At 45.7% G+C, this 22,996-nt stretch overlaps 1 protein-coding gene across 1 annotated transcript in view; it reads left to right on the top strand.

Annotated features, from left to right (window-relative positions):
- The first annotated feature begins 2,945 nt into the window (after positions 1-2,945).
- Positions 2,946-22,996, top strand: part of PPM1H (protein phosphatase, Mg2+/Mn2+ dependent 1H) — a 141,897-nt gene continuing 121,846 nt past the window's right edge. Inside the window, exon 1 of the mRNA XM_059816677.1 lies at positions 2,946-3,181. Coding sequence (XP_059672660.1) covers positions 2,946-3,181 — 236 coding nt within the window. The remainder of the gene's footprint in view (positions 3,182-22,996) is intronic.

Raw genomic sequence — 22,996 nt, 5'->3', positions numbered from 1 at the left:
AGGAGATTTGAGGAACTTGCTGAGATCTGCCAGGCCTACCATTACTTCCTTTGAGAAGTGGGGCTTCACCTTTGACACAAAAGTGAAAAACACGATCGTCCTTCCCAAAGAGAACTGGAATCAAAGCACCTCTGTACTTTTCAGTATGAGGCGGCCTTATCATACCTGTTGTATCCTTACAGCATTCTTGTGCCAGAGGCAAGCATCCACAGAATTTCAAACAGTGCACAGATTTGTTTTGAGTGGTGAGCCGTTAAGCTGTCTCCCCATATGTCAGATCTGAGCTTTTCCTTGTCATCTTGCAGAGATAATAATTTCAACTCTAACAAGCCTATATATACTCCCTTACGTTTCTCCCTTATGTTTTGTGCAAAATGGTGACTGCAGGTGGGGCAGGAGGACAAACACTGCATCCTCTCTGAGTTGTGGTCAATGGTATTTTTCAAAGTCTTTGGGTCAAATAAACTGCAAGGTTTAGTCTGCTGGCATAGCCTCTCCAGAGCTATATTTGGCTCCAGAGCAGTATTGGATAACCTATGAGGGGCTCTACTTTCACTCAGAAAAAATGAGCCTCTCCAGGATACATGTCAAGTTCTGCTCATGCCCCTCTTCTCACTCCTGTCTTCTTCAGGTGGCAGGTCCATCAAAGCATTAGTGAGGGAAATGGGCACTGGAATGCTTGTCTGGTGAAAAACACTGGCCATACACAGACAAGTATAGCATAAAGAGATTGTCCTCAGGTGGAAGGGGCTGGGAACGAACTGGGACCAGAAAATAAAATACGCTTCAGGCCACTGAATACAGTAGCCAAGGGGCTTTGGGAATCCCACCACCTCAGGCTTGCCTTCCCCTGTAACATGTGAATGTGGATGAACAGCTGCCTGCTACAACACCAAGACACAGGGCCTGTGAAAAAACCCCTGAATTTTAACAGGCCTTTTCATTTTTTTTATTTTATAATTTTTCTTCATAGTAACAACCTCTGCAATGTAACTGGGAAACAAAGCAAAACAAACAGAAATGCACAAGAGGAAGAACTACAAGGTTTCCATTATATTGTAATTAAATGGAGAGTTATTAATGTCAAGTATTTTTTGACCTAAGAGAGGTTTACTGTTCCTCAAAATACCTATAATATCAGCCCTGGAAACAACTGAACAAGAGAGAGGAAAAATAACCACCTCCTCCCAAAGGTGGTATATCTGTAATGTTTAATTTGTGGTGGATAATTCTCCAACGCTACTTCAAGTAGCACTTAACACACTCTTAGCATCCTTGTTCACTAACCTACTTTTGGCTCTGTAGACTTTATTAGTAGCCAGCTTTATCATAAAAACTGCTAAGTATCACAACATCTTTACATTTCTCATGCCTGTACACAAGGAACTTGGAGCAAACACAAGCATTGTTGGAACTCAGCTCTCAGGTTGTTAATAATCAAAAATTGAACGAGCTCACAGGGCTTAGTCTCCAAAACTGGGTAACTGCGTGTTCAGTGGTATGCCAGCTGGTTTCAAGTATGAGCCAGCTAGATGACAGCCGATCATCCCCCCTAGCCATGTATGATGACTAACCAGATTTTCAGTGCTAAGTCCCAGTACTATGCTACTCTCATGGCTTGCTGTACCTACCTGCTCCGCTTCGCAGGTCACTCTGCCTTTCAGATGAGTACTGCAACATCACAGGGAACAGACACAGCCCTGCTACAGAGGACGGGCTTCCTACATATTCTTGCTACGTTGCCCTCACCCGTTTTCCTGAAGCTTGGCACACCCAAACCTGCAACGTTTCCGCGCATTTGGGCGACCACCACTTGCAGCAGACCTCCCAAATTTTTTTGGTAAAGGAGTATGACATAGTCAATATGACACAGCCAGAGAAGGAGAGGTTAAAACATCTATGCCCTCAAATTTGAAGATATTCAGGCTTGTCCTTTCACTTTTGCTCCATGACAGTATCCTAAATGCCTGGCTGGGCGCGGAGGCAGCAGGGTGGGGGGGCTGCCACACCATCTCTGCTGGGTAGCCGGCAGGCATGACCCCGGCTTCCCCAGCAGGCAGGGGGAACCCACAGCCGGCCGGCTACTGCCGCTGGCCCACCCTCACGGCGAGGGTACTTATAATTCTTTTTTTCCAGCAAATAGTTTTGTAGGAAAAACATCCTTGACGTGTTTAAGGAGGAGAAGGATGGCAAACCCTTCAAGAGGGAGCCTTGTCCCACAGCCCATAGGATCAGAGGGCTCTGCCAGGCGCTGGGACGGAGCGTCCCACTTGGGCTGCGCTGCCTCTGCCCCAGGGGCAGCAGGGACGGGCGCACTGCGGCCGGCGACCTCCTGCGCGCCGGTAACGGAGCCCCCAGCGCGCCGGGGCCCCCGAGCCGCTCCCCGTGCAACGCTTCCCGGGCAACTCTTCCCGGAGGCGCCCGCGGGGCAGCACCGCCCGCCGCTCCGCCGGCCCCGGCCCCCCCCGCACCGCTGCAGGCAGCCGGGGGCGGCCCCGCCAGGCCCCGCCCGCCGCGCACCTGCCGCGGGCCGCCCCCCCCGCGGCGCGGGAGGCGGACGGGAGCGGCGGCCGCCCGTGCCCGGCGTGTGCCAGGAGCCTGCCGGTGCCGCAGGAGGAGCAGGAAGCGCCCGGGCAAATCCAGCCTCGCTATCACATGACTCAGCAGCAGCCGCCGCCGGGCTGAGTTCACCCAGCGCCGCGCCGGGAGGGGGAAACCTGCCGCCGCCGCTGCGGCGATGAGCCCGCGGCCCCGCGGCTGCCCGTGAGCCCGCCGTTCCCCCGCCGTTCCCCCGCCCGGCTCCGCGCGGCCCGGCGCCCCCATTGCGGAAGCGCGGCGGGGGCTGCCGGAGCCGCCGCCGCCGCCGCAGCAGCGCTGCCCGCCGGCGCGCCCCGCTCCCCGCCCTGCGCGGCGGCTCCGGCGCTGCCGCCGCCGGCGGGGGTACTATGCTCACGCGGGTGAAGTCCGCCGTGGCCAATTTCATGGGCGGCATCATGGCTGGCAGCGCGGGCGCCGACCACGGCAGCGGCGCGGACTTGCCCCTGCGTTTCCCCTACGGGAGACCCGAGTTCCTGGGACTGTCCCCGGACGAGGTGGAGTGCTCCGCCGACCACATCGCCCGCCCCATCCTCATCCTCAGCAAGGACACCCGGCGCCTGCCCTGGACCACGGGCTACGCGGAGTGAGTACGGACCCCGGCTGCGGCGGGCAGGTGGAGCGCGGCCGGGCCCGCCCGCCCCGCCGGGCTGACCCCGCTCCTGGGCGCACCGGCGGCGAGAGGCGGCGATGCCGGCCAACCCCCCCCGCGGCGGGTGCCGGCGTTGCCGGAGGCGGCGGGGGCGCCGTCCCGGGCCTGCGCGGCGCCGCGGACAGCGGGAGCCGGCGCGCGGGGGGGGGGGGCGGCATCCGCGGCGCCGTGTGCCCGGCCCGGCCGTGGCTTTGCTCCTGGGTAGCTCGTTTCTGTCAGGCCGAAAATGCAAACGGTCAACTGCCCGCGTAGGTCGCCGCGGAAGCGGCCGGTACCCAACGGGTGAAGAGTGGCAAACGGGCAGCACCGGGGCTCCTCCGTCCGCAGCGACAGCTCCGGGGGCGCTGGGGCCGAGGATGGAGTCCCCGCCGGTGAACAACTGTCTCCATTCTTGACTCGGGAATGAAAAGGGCTATTGATAGGAAACCCGGCTTGGTTTGTGCGTGTGTAACTGCTTCCCGCTGACCAGAAGTGGTGAAGCGTGTGGGGTTTGGGGCACCTTCCTGCCGACCTGGCAGCCGTCAGGCTCGCTGATGGTGGCTGGTAGCGTATTCCCCTAGTGCTTTCCAGGCCGGGGAGATCCTTGAGGAACATGAGCTCCGAACTGAAAGAAAAATCCACTGGCCAACCCCAAAACTGGGCTTTCCCAGCAGTTTGCTGCTCTGACTCACTCGCATCATGGTATTTACTTTAGAGGGCATCTGGTGGGGACCTGGTTGTAGCCTTGAGCGCAATCAAACTAAATGATTGCACGCAGCACCTTAAATACCAGCCAGGCAAAGGGCAGCGTTCGTTTGGATGCAGATCCTCATCCCGCTGGCAGTGGGAGTAGCTGTGGAGGCGAGGCATGTCCTTGCCCTTGATTCCTGTTCAGTACACACGTTGTTTTCTTTGATGATACTGGGAGCAGGACTCAGCGTTTGGTTTCTCTCTGCTGCTCTCTCTAAGCCTTAAACATACCCGGCCATCCATGTTGCTACCAGCTCACGGATTACAAAAGTTACACTAACCGAGCTCTTCCAAGCCACAAGCTCTTTCACTGTAGAGCGCTGTCTCTTCAGGTGTACGTGAAGTCCCAACAAGGCTACTGCAAAATCTACAGTGAAGGCTTCACATCGTTAATGAGCAATCACTAGCTTTATTTAAAAGGTTGTTACGTCACTGGGGACACTGAAATGGGAAGAGAGATTTAAAGAATTTTAAATTCAGTTGTTCTCTTCAGATTATTAAAGAATTGAATAGACTACCGAGCAAATTCCCCAGGAACTGTAAGTTTAAATGTTTAAAAGTAAGCTGTAATTGTTCTGCTACTATAATAGTCCCTTAAAAAGAAGTGCTTTACCAAAGCAAGTAAGTGCTGCTATTTTTAGCTTACGTGAGGAGCTGTGGCTTTCAGCAAGTAACTGTAATTGCAAGTTGGTGACAAAGTGGAAGGGAGGTTCTCTGGCTTCCAGGTATGCGCATCCACTGCTGCCCGCAAGATTTGCCTGAGACTGTTGGGGGAGGAAAACGTGGGTGCCAGAAAGTGAAAGCCCAGGTCGACCCTGTAGATAAAACCTTCTTTGAGGGAGTGTTTGGAGATAAAGTAAATGGCTCTGGGTATCATGAAAGGAGAAGAACTGCCAGGATCGTTTTCGTATACTTGCTATTCTTTTGAGCTTTGAGAGGTTTGGTTAGGTTCGGTTAATTGGGAGGCGTAAAAAAAGTCACTGGCTTTCTCAGTTCCTATTGTTACCTATGTGAAAAGAGGTTGGCCTTTTGCTTTATTTCTGGGGTTGGTTTTTCTCTTTTGTCTCATCCCGTTCCAGTGCAGTTACTGGTTCTACTGCTGGTGGAGCAGAGCTCAGTGAAAGGTACTCCTTCTCAGAGAGACAGAACTAGTGAACGTGTTATCAGGCTCTTCCCAGAAACATCTGTATGATCTTCCAAAATGGGGTTGGTTGTAACCGGAAGATCTTAAAATGCTTGCCGTGCAGAAGCTGAGAGGAAAGCAGTGCTACCAAAATTGCATTGTCCTCCGAAGGCAAAGCATGCAACAGCCATTATTGAATAAAGAAAAGAAGGAAATAAGGATAAACTTGGGTTTTGCCCAATATGACTTTTTTACTCCTACCTACCTATTACCAGGCTTTCTGAGAATAATTGCGAGACTTGCTTGAAGGTATATGTTCAAAATACCTGTTTTCCTTTTGGAGCGCATTTGAGTTTTATAGAGAAAAGAAATGGAAAAATTCCAGGAAGGTCAAATTACTATTATAGATATTCTGAAGGTTTTTTGCTTGGAGGAAGCAGGGGATGAAGTACTTTTGTGCTATTATTTAGCGTTGTGTTAGCATCTATATTAAGGAAACTATCAGACCAGTGTTTGCCTTTTGTTACAGTACAAGCGAGCACTTGCAAGAATGTTAGGAGGAACTTTGGTGTCCTCACAAGGAGCTTATGCCATAATACAAAGGTCAGCCATTTAACTCACATTTTACTAGTTTGCTTTGTTATGAAGGAATCAGAATAGACATGTCGTACCCGCAGTGCTGCGAGGTCCAGCTTCCCTGAGCTGTTTGCTTTCCCGTATTTCCACGTTGCAGCAAATCAGCAAAAGCGATTCCAGTGTTTTGTTGGTGGGGATGCCTTTGGGCACTGAGATTTTTACTTCTTGAAGTTAAGGAGAGGTTTGTTGTAGACTTAGAAGGCGGGGATTTGGCCCAGAAGGTATAAGGAGAGAGTGTGTGCCACCTTTATTGTGTCTGCCCTGATGTCATGGGCCCTCCGCACAGTGGGGTTTGAGTCGGTGCATTTATGCTTCACACCCAGCACCAGCATCTGTCTCACTGTCTTTAGGAGGAAATTTTGGCTCTGAGAACAGATCACCTGGAGGCTTTGGCTCAGGAAAGCGTTTGCAATGTTCATGTTCTTTACTTGTAAAACATGTCAGTTTACAGATGATACTGGAGCTCCCTGATGTCATCATGTCGGTGTTTCATCCAAGCCGGAGAAGGCATTTCGGGCTTAGACCTGGTTCCCATGCAAAGCTGAAGCAGTCCGAGTCCACAAAATATGTAGCTTTTTCAGGGCCTTCTCTTATTCCTTTGATTCTGGAGGACAGGGATTTCTTACTAACTTAGGTAGTGATAAAGAAGCCCTGTTGTCTATTTCTTCTCCTTAGCATCTGTGGTACATGCCCATTCATCTGACTTCTTCCCTTGGAAGAAGCACTTTTCCTCCTCCCCTTTTTCTTGCTTCTCTCGTACTGAACTTTTTTGTAATGGATATTTTTGCAATATTGCTCATCCATGTCATATATTTTAACTTATTTTTAAAATTACCTACTTATCTCTGTGGTATTATGCAGTGAAATGTAAATTAGCCTTTATTTCTTATTATTAGCTTCCCCTCCTTTAATAGTGTGATCATTATGCAAAGCATGTAGGCAGGCAAATGAAATCTTCAACAACATACTTGATGCTGGGATAAAACATCACTGCTTCCTGAAATTTCAGTGGGAATCCCATAGGGACTCAGCTTTCCTTAGTCGGTGAGCAGCCTGAAAATTGTCTTCTGAAATGACTGTCCTGCTGTCTATTCCTTGCATGGGAGACCTGAAACCTTGAATTTCAGTTCACCTCGTGCTAAAGGTCAGTAGGTGTTTCAAAGAGATTCTGTTACACCACAGACACTTTTCTAATGGTCATCAAACTCTGTAGAAGCAAAATGAAAATTGTATCCCACATCCAGTAAGCTTTTTAATTGCCTTTAAAGGTATCATTTTATTTAGAAATAAACTTTTACTTTTTAATCGAGGGCATCCTTAACATAGTTTTACTGCACGTGGCTAGCTGATGTGCATCAGGAATGACCTAGGGAGAGGGTAGTCCGCTAACAAACATTCCTTTAAGTCTGCCTTTAATCCAGAGGGGTAAGGAGATTTGCTGCTCTCTGCAAAGTGAAGTGATTTATTTGAGTAAGGGGGGTGGGGGGGGATCCTGCCTGACACTTTATTTACTCGTTGCCGTCCCTCCCTTCTGCAGCCAGCTGCACTGCTGTTGCCACAGGGCTCTTTCAGACCTTTCCCTGTCTGAGCCGCGAGCTGGTTTCTGAGCTTCTGCTTGGATTGCCCTGTTACTGGGAGGGAAATTTCTTCTCTAGTCCCTTTCTGTACTGTTTCAGTGTGTTATGACCTCTTCCCTGGAGAGCTTCTGCTAAGCTGCCCTCAGCCCCGGCGTTAAACTCTGAAAGCATGTGGCAAAGTAGAGGCAGTAGCCTAGATGGAGTATATAGCATGAAATGACTTGGATGGTATTCACCTGCCAGAACGCTGTTTTTCACCTTTTGTTCTTTTGCTTTATCTTGTTCCCCCCGTGAAGGTAGAGGGTGAACAGGGTAGAACAGAGCCTTCCTCTCCTGGTTGAATTCCCTGGACAACAAAATAGATGCTAAATTTGCAAATGACAAAGGACTAACCTGCTGCAAATGCTGGTGGACTTCCAGGGAAACTGCAACTGAGTAGCGTTCTGTGGTAGAAAAACAAGACTAGGTATTTTCCGTCTATTTTGAATGTGTATTCCTGGTAGTCCAGAATTCAGTGGTATAATAGCTTTTCTAAATATTACGAAGCCTGGGGATGGGACCATAGCTAGCTGCTTCTGTATCGCATGCGTCCCTTCTGCCATCTCTTTGGAGAATATCAAAAGGTACTGTTAAATACACTTAAGGGAAATGGGGAAAGTCTCAATCGTATGTCGTCTGTGACCTTATGCAAAGGACAGTTTTGCCTTCCTTTTTTATTTATTTTTTAAGAATTTCTAAATGACACTTTAGATATCTTTGCAGTTCTAAGTTATAATAGGTACCCAGAAACTTGACTTCTGTGGTGTGTGTGTTTCTTGGCTTATAAAGTCGATTCATTATCCCAGCAGTGCCTTTCGTTTGATGAGACACGAAGCCCAGGCTCTTTTTCCATAATGTTACATTTCAGAGATACTGTGGTTTCTCTGCTCTGCAGGCCTGCAGTAGCAATTACATTTTCTCTGTGGTGTGGTAACTACTGACCCATAATGAATGCAGAGTTGTAGGTGAAGTATGATGACTGTGTCCTTCTGCAGCATTATTACAGTGGCATGTTGTTACAGCAATAACTTCAGTTCAAAAGGAAAAGGAGGGGGGGAAGCTTACGGATTTATTTTTTTTTCTACTCTTAAGTACTGGTTGTTTTTTAAGGCTGATGATGTTGCATCATATTTTCTCATGCTGTGTTGCTTAGCTTGTAGGAAATGAATCTATGCAAGAATTGACTGGAGGCTTTTATTAAAATAATTTCCAGCCTTTCTCAGTGATCATAAATTTTAGGTTGGCACAATCAACATAATTTGTTGATTTTGTGAGTTAAGATAACACAGAAGTACCTTTCACTTTCTGTCTAGACTGAACTATTTATACAAACGTTAAGAGTTGTAATAACAATCTCAAGCAGGTGAAAGCTTACCAGGTCTGTGAGGTGAGGTAAACCAAAGCACAGGAATTGCTTGTCCTGAGTTGGACAATACGTTGATGCCAGAGGATAGCACAGGGCTTAAAACTACTGATTGCTTATTCTAATCCCCGTTGCCTCCTATTAACAGGAGATAATTTGCAGGAGCATGACTGTGGTGTTGAAAGTTATATTCTCGTTTCTGGGAGCTAGTCTTTCTAACCGTCAGCTGGGAGCATGACTCATACCCCGTCGGTAAACACATTTCTTGTGTGCATTCTGTTTGGTGCAAATTTCAGGAGGATGATACGCCAGGGAAAAGGAATACCTTTTTTTATCTTGTGCTGTTTGGCTGTCTTCTCAGGTTAAGTACACAGAAATAATGAATTACTTCACTTTTTAAACTTTTGAAAAATTTGCTTACGCTTCTCTTTGTCTGGATAAAATTATATTCCTTTATTCTTTCTGTAGTTCAGAACATAGGACTGAGTAAGACCTGATGAATGAGCTAGAAATTCAAATCCCATATGTGTACCTAAAGACAACTAAACATTCTTCCTACATATGAATTATTCTTCTATGCATAAAGTAATGTTAACTTTAATATATGTTGTCAGACTCTTGTTTGAGCCTGGGCTCACATAAAACAGCCTACAGAAACCTCACAATGGTTTTAAGATCTTCAGAAATCCCTTTCCTCGTGTAAGGGCTTATACTGTAGCATCTGATATTTATGTAATGCCTCTAATCTGCCAAGTGTCTTGTGAATAATAATTTCAGAATAACTTTGGAAAAAAATGTACGTGTGTAAATATTCTGGTTCCTCAGGTGAAGAAACTAAGGCAGTGAGGATAAACGTTGGCAAGAGGTTTGATGCAAATGTGGAGAACAAATCCGGAGTTTAAGGTTCTGTGCTTGGACGACACAGTTGTTTTTCCTGCCATTGTGTGCTTGGCTTTTCCTATGTACTCTCTGATTTCTTAGAACTAATCGGGGTAAAACGAGGAAAAGGGGGGGGGCGCGGAAAGGTAAGTTGTGTGCTCTGGTATTTTTAATGTAGTCTAAGTTGCACACATGTGATTCCTAATGAGGCAAGTATGAAATTCATCCTTCTAAGCTGTCTTTTATCGCTAGTCCCCCAGAGGCTTAAGGCTAGTGCTGTCTCATGTGTTTCTGGAAAGCTTGTTTGAGCATGGTCCCAGCTTCTGAAACTAGAAGATGACTGTGTCCTCCCAAGCAGCCTTCCTTTGGCCCCTTCTGCCTTGGCACTGGTGGCAGTCTGCAGATGTTACCTGCAAATACTCCAGCTTTGTTTGTTTGTCTTAGAAGCAGCTGCATCACTTGGGAAAGGTGTAAGTGGGAACAGCTTGGTGGAGTTATCATCATGCTATAAAGTAATCTGACAGGGCTGTGCCCCTTAGGGTGAACTGCTTGGAGCCTGTGAATGTGATCAAATTAAACATGCTCAGTTCGACCTTGAAAGGAAGCAGAGCTGCAAAGCACAGGTCATTCCTGCAATGGGATCCGTGTATCACGTGAGGAAGAAATACGGTTTGTGGGTTTCAGGACAGGTTAAGTCAGCTCTGTGTAGAGCTGCATCCTGAGTAAGGCTTTGGGTAGGGGAGCCGCTGTTAATGGGTGGAGGGAGATGTCTTTGGGTGCATTTGGGTGGAGCAGACACAGTGATGTTGCTGTGCCATGGGGCTGGAGTAGGAGCAGCTGCTGCATGTGGGCTGGAGCAGCGTTTGTGGGGGGATATAGAGGCTGCTGGATCACATCTACCCTGGATTTTAACCCCTCTCTTTTGGATTTCTGTTCTGATTGAACTCGCTGTTCTAAAGTGCAAGAGGTCCTATTGGGCAGCAGCAGCTCGGTATTAATTGTGCATTTCGTTGTCTCTTAACTGTCTAAGGATTTTTTTTCTTCCTCCCTGTTAAACAGAAGGAGGCAGGTGACTTGTAAGACTTGGTTCCCATTTTGCCAGTTACATTTACCTGGTAGGGTATATATGTTTGGGATGGCCAGCTACAATACGTGGTGTTATGCAGAGTGGTTTCACTGCTCATAGGTTAGACAGAGTGGAAGGGGTCATGGTTTCAAGTGCTCAGAGTGCAAAACAGTTAGCACAGCTGGTGAGAGACATCCCAGCTTGTGTCGAGCCCCTCCACTCCCCAAATCCAACAGACATGGGGTGGGAGTTTTATTGCATGGTAATTACAGAGGTTCAAGCACGTAGGAGGTGGCCAGCAGGTCCATTGCAGCCATTTGGCCAGCTTCGCCACTAGCACCCGCTGCCCAGCTTCCCCATCCAGTGGCACGCTTGCCCTCTAAGTAGACTCTGCCAACTGTACTCATGGTTATAAGTGGCAGGGTGCTAAATGGTTGATGCTGCCTGAACTGTTCAACAGATGAAGCTCATAAAGTGGTCGGGGGCAGGTATGATTCCTCTTCCCAATACCGTATAGAAGGCAAATCTTTGTCTGCAGAGTTTAGCGTTCTCTAAATAAATACCGCACTATTTCTTCAGGGGGAAGCTGTGCTGGGGTAAAGCCAGTCTAAGGGACATCTCTGGTTCTTGATCACAGCATGGTTTAATTTCTGGAGTCTGAGAGGGGGAAGGAGGAAAATAACACCAAGCTGAGACAGCCAACATTGGCAAGTGTAGTGGTTGGAGCAGGAGTGGGTGTGGGCGACGCGTAGTTGGGGAACGCCAAAATATGGACCCTGTATATGAGTCAGCACTCACGCTGATTAAAAAAAAAAAACTTAAATAAGAAAAGGTTATCAGTGTGGTGTGGCAGGCAGGTCTTTCTGGCATGAAGCAGGGTGGCAAATCTAGAGCTTCGCTCATTGTTTGGTATCCGTATTCTACACAGTGATGCTTAATGGGAAGAGAGTCTGTTCAGGCTCCTTTGCAGGCAGTGATAACAACACTGATGCTGTGACTTGGGGTGGTCAGCTTCACCTGACTTCAGGGAGAGAGGGTGGGGAAACAGTGGGAAGCCATGTGCCATTGTGCGTATGCTTTCTGTGGTGGTTTTCTGCTACAATAAGAGAAGAAACAGTTTGAGCTTTGATTGCATCTTTTGCTACTTTTATTTTGCACGATAAACAATTGGGTTTTTTTAAGGGGGGGACAACACAACAACATACCCGTGAGTTGGAGTGGAAGAAGAGCATGTGCTGTTTGGGTGTTAGCTTGCGGTGTTTTTGTGGATCATGCTCTGATGCCCCGCGTACCACTGCTTCAGAAATCCCATGGCAAAGTGTCCTTGGACTGGCGTTAGAGGTCTGTGAGATTGTCTAGGGATCCTTTCATAGGCATAGTTCTGTTTCCAAAGTCTTCCCAGTTAACTTCTCCTTGTATTAAACTTGCTGGTCCCATAGCTAAGTGCCCTTTGTGCTGTTCTGTCTGTGTATCTGTCCCGTTGCTTAAAGGTACCAACAGAAGCGAGATCTTTCCTCCCCTCTGGTCCCCCTTGAGCCCTTCTGAATTTCCCTGATTTGTTCCTCTGTTCTTTATGGCCTGTTATGATAATTTCTACTCTCCAAACTCCCTGCAGAGAGGCAAAAGAGATCCAGCTCCAGCCAAGCTCTGCAGCAGATCTTTTTTCCTTTTGTTTTTTTGGCTAACATTGATTCATTCAGGCCAAGTATGGTTTGTCTAAGACCTCCTCAGAAACAGATGATGTGTAGCACATGTTTGTACTGTTGTAAAATACCTGTCAGCCAGAACTAATAACCTGGTCCTTGGTAGAGTCTTACGTTGGAGGTGGGACTGAGGATAGGTGTCTAGCTCTTATAACTTGGACAGTGGTCCATTTTGTGGAGAAGTCTTGCAAAGGGAAAAAAAAAAAAGTTACCCTGCTGTTCTTCAGCGATCTCTATATTTTTCAGATATAGCAGGTCACCATGTGGACAGACGCGCTGTGAACTCTCATCCATCGCTCATCCATCGGTTCCTCCCGAAATGGCAGTTTCAGCCTGTTACCCAGCCATGAAACCCTTGCTACCCGTTTCCTGGGGTGAAACAGGATCCTTTCCTTGGCGAGCTACCTGGGCAAGGATTTTGACCTTTTGTTCAGGTGTAATGTTTAAAGACACAGCTCTTTGAAGGCTAAGAAAATGCCATAGGCATTGCTGTTTTGATTTCAGGTGGGTTTTGTTAGGTTTTGAAACAGTTGGAATGAAAGGGAGGTTAGTGCTGGAAAAAGAAGTTGCCCAAAGTGCCACTTTTTTTTAATTATTATTATTTTTAATTATTATTTTTTTCTTTTCCCCTTCTCTCTTGAGGGAAGTTGCTTTTTATCCTTGGTTGTGGACTTTTCTTTTTGATTCATAATCCGTGCTGCCTGTCTGTGCAGAGGAGAAAGCGAGAAACTGTGAGACTTACTAGTGGCAAGCAAGCCTTCCTTTACTTTGTGGCTGGGGAGAGCGCTTCTGAAATCGCTTCAGGCCCAAGCGTTGTAACTGAGAGCAGGGTCCTCTCCAGCGGGTTCAGGGTTGTGTTGGATGATGTATTTCAAAGGCAAGAGCCGCTGCATAAAACTCGCCTCATGCCTGCTTTGCTGACCGGACTCGCGAAGCAGCTGAGCAGCTCTGCTCATACCTGGGAGTGCCAAGTGTTGCACTTCTGTTGGTTTCGGTGGCCATGCAGGGAGCTTAGTGCCTTTTCCCGTGTCCCGTCCCCCGCTGTTAATTCCACTGGCTCCATGTCTGTGCAAGTGCCTTGGCAGGCTGAGTGCGGGTCTTGTTTTCTTATTTGTTCAGCAGTATGTGATGCTTTGCAGAAACCTGTGCAGTAAAAATAGGTTCCTTAAATTGCTGGTTATAAGTGTTTTTTTAAAACAGCATTTTGGAGAAAGTGCTTTTACTTCTGAATCTTTGTTAAGGGTCTTTTTCACAAGTGAATGCTAAATTTTGGAGTAGAGATCAGATGTGTTTGAACTAGGTTTTGTTTCTCTTTGCTGAACTTATTTGTAGGTGTCTTGACTGAAAAAGGAAATTAAAAGGTTTTTTTTTTCCCATTTCTTTACAAGGACTTGTTCTAAGTTCAAACTTGCAATGTTTATCCTTTAGAAATTTTAAGAGCCATACAGTGAAACCTGCATTGTACGTGTGGCGCTGCTGGGGATGGAGTATACCTTTAGATTCAGGTATTTGGTTAGGCATTTAGAGATGGAAAATACTGATCATAAAGCTAACCTCAGTGAATATTGTTGCTTATATCGTCACATAGATCATAAAGTTTTGTGGGTAGTTGGTCTGAAATAAGTGATTTCCATTTTGCAGAACGCAAATAGAATTTTTTCTCCCCTGTCTTCCTCCTGCTCTTCTCACAAAAAATAATTGTTTTTTAGCCATGTTTATCTATCATTTGAAGGTGAGAACTTAAATCAGTCACATATTGTTCTCAATTATTATGCAGGAATTGGTAAGGCATTAAAACTTACACTGATCTTTTTAAAAATTTAAGAAAGGTATGTCAACATCAGACTTGGAAGGTGATTCCCTCTCCCTGACCTTGTCGCCTCTCTCGTTAATCACATCTCCACTCCTGTGCTTTCAGTTCATTTCTTTATTCTTCTCAATAAACTTTAATTAAGATCAGCGTCTCCACAGCCCTTGCAAAATGTAGATGACAACTTCTTCAGGCTGGGACTCCCTCCGGCATACTTCTCAATGTCATTTGAAGGTCTCTTTGTCCCTCTCCGGTAGTACAAAGCCAGGAGTTACAGCCCAGCAAGTTCCTTCGGCAACGTCTCCAGAGTAATCCCTGAAAATCCCAGGTTTGTGGATGGTAATTCTATTAGCTGTTCAGCAAGCTGGGTCTGGAAGAATGCAGCTGGAGTTCAGGAATGTGGGAAGTTCCCCATCTCTGCCTTTAATCCTGCTATTAGAGGAGAAAAAAGTTACAGGTTAATGTGATTAGCTGTAATCCCATTCTTGCTTGGTTTTAGAAAAGTGTCTGATTCCTAAATCGCAAGCTAGTTCTGTGAAGTGCTTTCATGGAGAGGATGGGGAATTATTTTGGTACTCAGGTCATTTGTCTTTGAAAAAACACTGGAAGCAAGAGAAAAAAAACCTCTCATAGCCGGCAGTGAGTTTCTAGTTTTTGTTGCACAGCATAATTTGGAAATCTGAAACCAAGAGCATGTAAATGGAAACGCAAAATGAGCATAATCCTTTCAGGTATCTAGGTATATGTATAAACACAGGCAAGGAACAACTCAAGTGTACACTGCAAATTGCTCTTTAGGGCTTTGTAGGCCCAAAGGTTGACGCTGGGATCTTGTTATTTGCTGATACGTTGCTGCTGCAAGTGGTGTTGTGGTTGGTTTAACGCAGACCAGGGACAGAGCTGTCTCTAATAAAAGCCACAACTCCTACGTGAAGTGAATGATCTGGGGACTTTTTTCCCCATTGAGGCACTTGTTTTTCCTTTTAGTGCTAAGGGAATGAAAACGCTAACTTCTGTGGAAGTGCTAGTATGAAACGCTGTTGGCTGCCGGAGAGGGGCAGAGGCAGGACCCTTCGTGACAGGAATGAAACGCGCTGCAGCCTGTTCCTGTGTACGAAGACAAACAACACACCGTTCGAGGGACAGAGGGCATCTTGTGTGAAAGGCAAAGTGCAACCTGAGATCAAGGTCTTTCCGTGCCATCGTTTGCTAACAGCAGATTAGTTGTGTTCAAAGGTTGGGTGGTCCTCACGGCCCCTGTTTGGGGAGGAAGAAGTGTTGCCCTCACAGGCTTGGCCCGTTTTCTCTTTTCAGGGGAAGGGAGGGAGAAGGCAGAAAAATACCTTGTTCGTATCATGTTTGTTTGCTGGAGAAATTGGCAGTAAGCGTGGCTGGTCTTGTAGTCAAATGCTGCCTGAACCCTCTGGAGAGGGATGAGGTCTGAGGACTGAACTTGTTGCTTTTTTGTTCAAGCAGCAGTTTTGAGATACTGCAATTTAGAGAAATCGAGGCTTTCCCTTGTCTTCCCATCAGGTTCCCCTTCCTCTTGTGCCCTTTCTTGCCAGCGTGGTGGTGGTGGCATCAGGAGCCTGGGCAGGGAGGTCCCAGTGGCAGCTGCCCCGACAGTCTGGGGAAGGGAGGGAGCGCGCAGGTGCTGCTGGAAGGGCCGCCTGACCTACGCTGTAACGCAGCTTTTTGGTTCAGCTCCCTGAAGGATTGCAAGGTGGGAGCAAATTCACTGAAAAGGCGTATTATTCACTTTTGTCTCCCATGTCAAGTCGGCCTCAGTTACCCGTCCCGTCACAGAAGTTCAAATGGCTTGGGAGGGGCGGGAGAGACGATGCTGTAGCGATAAAATGCTGCGATACTAATCTCATAAATTTATAGGCTTAGTCAAGCTGCTGTTTTTGAGAGGTTGTGTGGGACTGCCTTGTTTACAAATAAAAACTATCACTTGGTTTAATTACAGTGTAAGGCACTCCGCCTCTCTTGCACTTGTTTACAATCCTGATGTTTTGGTACGTGGTGTAACTGCTGTGCTCCCTCACAGCTTTCTCTAAGGCCAGAAAACTTCTGGCTATCAAATACATAACTGAGTGCCTTTAAAACAACAACAACAACAAACAACCCTTAAACCTCCCCCCACTATCAAATAATTGAAGGGGAATTTTTTGTTCTTCTTTCCCCTTTGAAATTGTATCATACTCCCTGGAGAACTTGGAAACACTAGATGAGTAACTAGATGGATGTAATCTTGGAGAAATGGAGTGGTGTTTGGCAAGGATAATTTGAACTAGTGTTACACAGGTACACATTTTGAAATCACTGTAACCCCTCTAGCATCCCTCTGGAGAGCATGCCGAAACAGTTGCTCTCTGTGTATTCAAAAAGTCAAAGAAAGTGTTAGAGTACAAGGGAAGTGGGATGCGATAGTGGAAAATGGATTGCCTCTGTAAAAGTCTACATCTAAAACACTGTTGAGAAGACGGTGTTCACCCTTAATTATGGGCAAAGCTAAAGAGGAGGAGTCATGACTATGGGGAAAAAAAAAAAAACAAGTAGGAAACATAGATGAGTTGGAAGAGAGAGAGCAAAAATGAAGCCTACAAAACCAGGAGAGAGCACCCTGAAGGCAGGCTAAATATTTTTGTATTGGGGGGGAAGTTTAATAGGAATAAAACCCGCTATGACAGAAATGATAAAAGATAATGATTCCCCATGTACCTGAGAGTATATGGGCAGAATTAATTGCTTGCGGACATACAGTTGTGAAAGGCTTCTTTGGTAGGTCAGGGTCTTCTGTTTCAGGATGCTCTGAGACTTTGGATCTAAAGGTATTTAAAATAGTTATTTGAGGGTTTTTGTCTTTTTTCTTTAAAATAAGAAAGATATAACCTCTCATGCTTTCCTGCATGACAGAGGACTCTGCTGGGTATTAAGGGGATTGCTCTGCTACGGTTGGGTTCATTCCTGAATTAACCTGGTATTTCTCACACTTCCACCTGGAATACCTGGACTGTCCCCTGCAGCAGAAAGCAGTGCAATTAATGGGGCACAAACTGAGCTGCTGAGAAAATTCTTCCAAAGGTGGTGGTTTTGTTGGTGGGGTTTTTTTTTGTTTGGAATGATAATCAATCATGGTTTAGTCCCAGCCAGCAACTAAGCCCCACCCAGCTGCTCACTCACTCCCCCCAGGTGGGATGGGGGAGAGAGAATTGGAGGAGTAAAAGTAAGAAAACTCGTGGGTTGAGATAAAGACAGTTTAATAGGTAAAGCAAAAGCCATGCATGCAAGCAAAGCAAAATAAGGAATTTATTCACTGCTCCCCATCAGCAGGTGGGTGTTCAGCCATCTCCAGGAAAGCAGGGCCCCATCACACGGTTGCTTGGGAAGACAAATGCCATAACTCCAAACATCCCCCCTTCCTTCTTCTTCACCCAGCTTTTACTGCTGAGCACAGTGTCGTATGGGATATCCCTTTGGTCAGTCGGGGTCAGCTGTCGCCGCTGTGTCCCCCCCCCAACTTCTTGGGCATGCTGAACCTACTCGCTGGTGGGGTGGTGTGAGAAGCAGAAAAGGCCTTGACACTATAAGCACCGCTCAGCAGTAAGGAAAACATCCCTGTGTTATCAACACTGTTTTCAGCACAAATACAAAACATAGCCCCGCACAAGCTACTATGAAGAGATTTAACTCTATCCCAGCCAAAACCAGTACACAGAGGAAATGCCAAATGTGGGAGAAGGCCCTTCCATGGAGACCGCAATAGAAATTTAAAGTGGCAGCATAAACTATACCGAAAAGTGCTGTGTAGATTTTCTGCATGGGGAGAAAAATTCCTTTTAAAACAAAAGCTCTTTTAAGCGTGGGGCATCTTTTCAGTTTAGGAGTCCATATTTAAGTACTGCAGATAGCAACTTTTTTTTGTTCAAGGGTAGATGTGCTTATTTTATAGTATTCCGAAGTAAGAGCTTTTCCCCAGCTAAGAACTGAGGAAGGCTGCCTCACCAAGGAGAAAAATAATTACGACTGGCCATTGGTGTCATGTAACACCTTATTCTTCATCTTTCAATTCTTGTGTAATATTTTAGCCCACATTCAGGCAGAAGAAATACGTGCAGATACCTATCCATTTTTTCCTCTCTTTCTGGATCTCTTGTTCAGAGTCCCAGCCCTCCAGAAGCATGACGGAGCTGTGGGGCTCTATACTGCCTTCCCCAGTGTTGCAGGAGTACCTCTTGGAAAAGACTTCACAAAAATCAAGTGAACGTACTGCTACAGTAAACAGTCGAGCATTGTTACAGGCAGGTTATAAGGCACAAAAGATCCATGAGTAGTGAAGAGATTAGTCATAAAGAATCATTGAACAAATAGCTCAATCTGGAGGAATGGCAAGGTGGTCTTGACTTTGAAAATAAGAATGGAGTTTGGAAATTGTTTCCCATGTGAGGGTTTTAACAAGACCCGATGAAACTGAAATATCTACAGTGAAACAGTCATACTCACAAGCAGTATGGCACAGGCGGGACTTGTTCTCAAGGCAGAGAAAGGCACTTAAGGTACAAAAGCACCTGGCGCTCACAATAGTGTGTCACGCAGCATAGTGAGGGGTGTAAGTCATGTACAGAGCTAACATAGCATTTTGCAAGAAAGTTTATCTTAGCCAAAATTAAAAGGATGTTTGTGAATGGGTAGACAGAGATAGGGGTTTTCATATAGGAGGCACGAAGTAAGCTCGTTTGGGAATGCTGCTGCTAGAACATCTTCATGAGCTATTACTCTCCTATGTCTGAAACAGTGAAACAGGCATTATGCATATCTGCAGATAAGAGCTTACACAATATTCTTCAGCAAACTGGGTTGTAAATCAGATAGAAAGTAAACCTGGTAAGCTGTGTGAGTTTAGCCATGTAAAAAGTAAATCTATGGGGATATGGGAGGAAGCGTGATTGGAGACTTGAAAGTGAGGGTGAAAGAATTCCAACTTGTTTTAGGAAACAGCACAAAATCTGAACAAATACCTGAGGTGTAAGAAATAATACACTTCCAGATAGCTGTGTAAGCTGTGCATACCCTTTGCACAGGACTTCGTCGGCTTTGGAGGGGTTGTAGGCAAGGTCCTCGCTATTTCCTCTGTCTGTTCATCTGGTGCTCTGCTGTCCTGCAGCAATGGGAGATGCAGAGCTAAAAAAGCTTTCATTTTGCAGCAGGAATGTTAATTTTTGTGGACAAGGGAGCCAGTGGTAGTAAGGCCTTGGAGTGGGGGACTAGACCTGTCTGTGGTCGTCACCAGCTGTCGGGAAGAAGGATTCACTACGGAAAGCATTGGCTTCTCACAGTCTCTCCATGCGGTGTGTAGAATGTCTTCAGATCTCCTTCCAGTGCGAAGGGGTGATGTGACTACAAAGCTGACTTCTATCCATCTCGTCCTCCATGTTTTATGGGTGCGATTCCTATTACAGAAGAGTGGAATGTGGCCACGGAACGGCAGAGTAGTCTGACAAGGTACTTAAGAAAATATGTTTCCACTTGATCAGCTCTGAATAGGAATTTGGTCTAGAAATCTGAAAATAAGAATTTGACAAGTCATTGAAGTCTAGGACCAGTACTAGTGTTGTCCCGTTACAAACAGAGGCTTTGTGCATGAGCAGCTGCCTTACCTGGAGTTAGCAGCTGGGGAACGTACCACAGCTGAGAGTATAGGTTTCACCTGTATGTGTTGGCAATGACCTATTAGATGATGTTTTGAGGAAGGCCATTTTAGACAGGTTTTTAAAGGAACCAAAGCTATGACCTTTCTCTGAAACAAAGCCTTTCCTTATTCAGAGTGTGCCCAGCAGGCTGCGATACTGGGAGGCAGCTGTGTTCTTGAAAGTGTTTTCTTTTCTTCTGCCTATTTCCTTTGGCCCTTCCCATCAAATTGCTCACTTGAAATCCCCTGCTGTTTGTTTGCAACAGTTGAATGAAATGGAAAACTTCTAATTATATCCTTATCTAAGAGTGCTGCCACTCTTTACTTAAGTATTGTTTGAGATAAAAAAGCCAAGTTGCTCTACTTTTCAGCTGGACTGATCTTGCGGTGTGACAGGTATATTTTTGTGAATTATGTTTCTCTGTGAGCATTGATCCTTTTAATTAATTGTGTGGCAAATCAGCATGAAACAGAAGAGTTATGTCTAAAGAGAGGCAATATTACTATTTTCTTCTGCCAGCTTGCAGTCTGTGATGTCCAGTGTGGCTGTGTTGTCCATTTGACCTGTGGAGTGTTAGGGGACAAGAAAGTTGTCTGAGGAATCAGTGTGATGACCTTGCTAATCTTCTGAGGTCCAGCCCCCAGACCAAGAAACCTTCATCCCCAAAACACCCAGGCATCTGAAACACACCACCAAAGTGTTATATGCAACTCAGGTGGCAATGTAGCACTCTAGGGAGAGCCTTGTTTCATCTGAAGAACACTCTGTCTCTCCGGACAAGCTGTGCCCGTGCCTCCTAAAACATTTGGAACAAAAATTCCCACTAATTGTTTGTCCCTTTATTTACCATACTAGTCTGTGGCCACAGTAGATCAGTGCGTATTTTACAGCCAGAAGTGGAAGATGAAACCTTGAAAGAATTTTTTTCATTATCCTCAACCCACATTCCTTTTCTGCCCTCCCTTCTTGAGCCTTCAGAATAGCCATCAGCCTTACCAAAGTCTTCACAAGGAACAAACTTCCAATGGGCTACAAAAAAAACCCCAAGCAACTGAAACCAAGCTGTGCCAGAATAGCACGTGTTTATAATAAATGCTTTGGAGGACAGAGCTGTACAAATTCCTGAAACCTACGTATGTTTTGAATACAGTAGATTCCGTCCAGAGCAGTAGTGCCATCATGGGGATTGTGTGGGTGACGCTACACCCAGATGCTTTCCTGCAGACAGTTGCTGAAGGACTGGAACACTCTGTTTTCAGCAGGAAACATCTTTTGTATCTTCCCATCATCTTCCTGGCCTTGATCCTTCTGAGTTATTTTAAAACAAAAACCAAAAAAATCCAGAACAAAACAAAAAAAAGCTTTACAGAGGTGAACCTGGGAAATCAAACTTGCTGTAACTCTTCTGGACATGCATAATGGATAATGGTAGAGATACACATATGCATAATGCTAGGGATATCCCTAGATATGTATAATGGCATTATGGCCTGGCTTGTAATTAATTATACGCTGCTCTCCTGCTTTGCCCCTCTTGTTCTTTGTGTGCCCTTTCTCCTGTCGTCTCACCAGCTAGTAGTGCCCTTCTTGTCTTATGACATGCCCCATGTTCTACCAGTAACTTGTTTGTTTATGATTTATCTGCATTTAGTTTGAAGTTTTCTGCATTGGTTCATTTCTGAAGAAGTTTGTGCGTACCTGGGTGAAAACATTGGACAAAACTTCAGCTCTGTCAGCTGGTCTCCTAAAAGATGCTATTGCTCTCTGGAGATCTGATCTCTGTAATACTATTTCGATAGTGGGCTATTTTAAGCCACAGTCAAAAACAAAATAAACCCCTCATTTGATTGTTAAAAGAAAGGCATACCACAGACTTACCATAAGTCTCTTGGAAAGAAGCCAGTAGGATTAAGCGCTGTCTGTGCGCTCCCAGATGGTGAAGCTAGCAAAAGATTACACTTAGATTTTGTGAAACTCTCCTAGTCACCCAGAAATAGTTATAATATGTGGGATGCTTGAGTAATATTAAAACAATTCTTTGCATAATACTATAACTTCCATTGTCAAATGTAATTGTCACAGCTCTAGATTTCAATGATTCTTATTTATGCTGCATCTTTAAGATCCTGTTAAAACCATCAGAATCTCCTAATTTCAGAATATGGTGGTATTTGAGAGTGAAACGCTAATGTGGTTCTTGCAGGTTCTGCTTCTGCTACAAAAAAGAAAACTGGTATTTTCCTCCTTTATTCCAATTTCAGAGTCTGTTTCTAACCATTGCTACCGTGCCTTCTGTTTTTCTCAGGACCTGGCAGAGGGATGGGAAGTGTAGGAGGACAGGCAATTGATGTTTAATCCTTCATGTGTTTTGTAATTTATACTAGGGCTGCTTATACATGCATCTAGAGCAAATAGGCACACATGCATATTCTAAATAGAGATACATTATGATTTTCCTGCTACAGACAAACACTATCATCTTCCACAGCCATCATGGTTTGGGCCTGGTAAAACTCCTTATTATGTATTTTCACTTCTGCACTGTTCTTGCAGATGAGAAAGCTTTGATAAAGATTCAGTGCTTGAGAAGTCTTGTTTCTTAGGAGATCTTGTCAAACTGTCCCTTCTCAGATCAAATTTGGACCTTTCTTTTACTGAGTAATTAAAAATGCTGTGTAAACTACAGAATTCCCTTAAGTGGCTGTGATAACTGAGTGGCAGAGTGATCATTTTATATCAAGGCTGCAATGTACCAAATTGTTTAAAAAATAAAAATAAAACCCTGTGGTGTTGTGAGAGCATCGCTGCCGCTAATGCAAGAACATTGCTTCTGCTTTGTTACAGGGCTGAGTTTGGCCCTTGTATCTCTTTGGTCCCTATAGGCAACATATATGCTTTGCAGAATTGCCTTTTACTCCGGGATTGAATGTCTGGACAAGTCTGATAGCTGCTCCCAAAGGGTGCTTTGGAGGTTCCCCGACTCCCTGCTGGCATTTGCCAGCAGTGGGGAGTGCTGTGCGGAGAGTTTCATGCAGTTCTTTTGTGTGGGGTGAAGGTTTCTTGTTTTTCTGCTTGGTATATTAAGAAAAGAGTAAAAAGAAACATCTCCATCTTCACATGAAAGATATGTA

This window comes from Gavia stellata, chromosome 4 (genome assembly GCF_030936135.1).
Source record: "Gavia stellata isolate bGavSte3 chromosome 4, bGavSte3.hap2, whole genome shotgun sequence".
Taxonomy (NCBI): Eukaryota; Metazoa; Chordata; class Aves; order Gaviiformes; family Gaviidae; genus Gavia; species Gavia stellata.
This window is presented reverse-complemented; position numbering and strand designations above follow the sequence as displayed.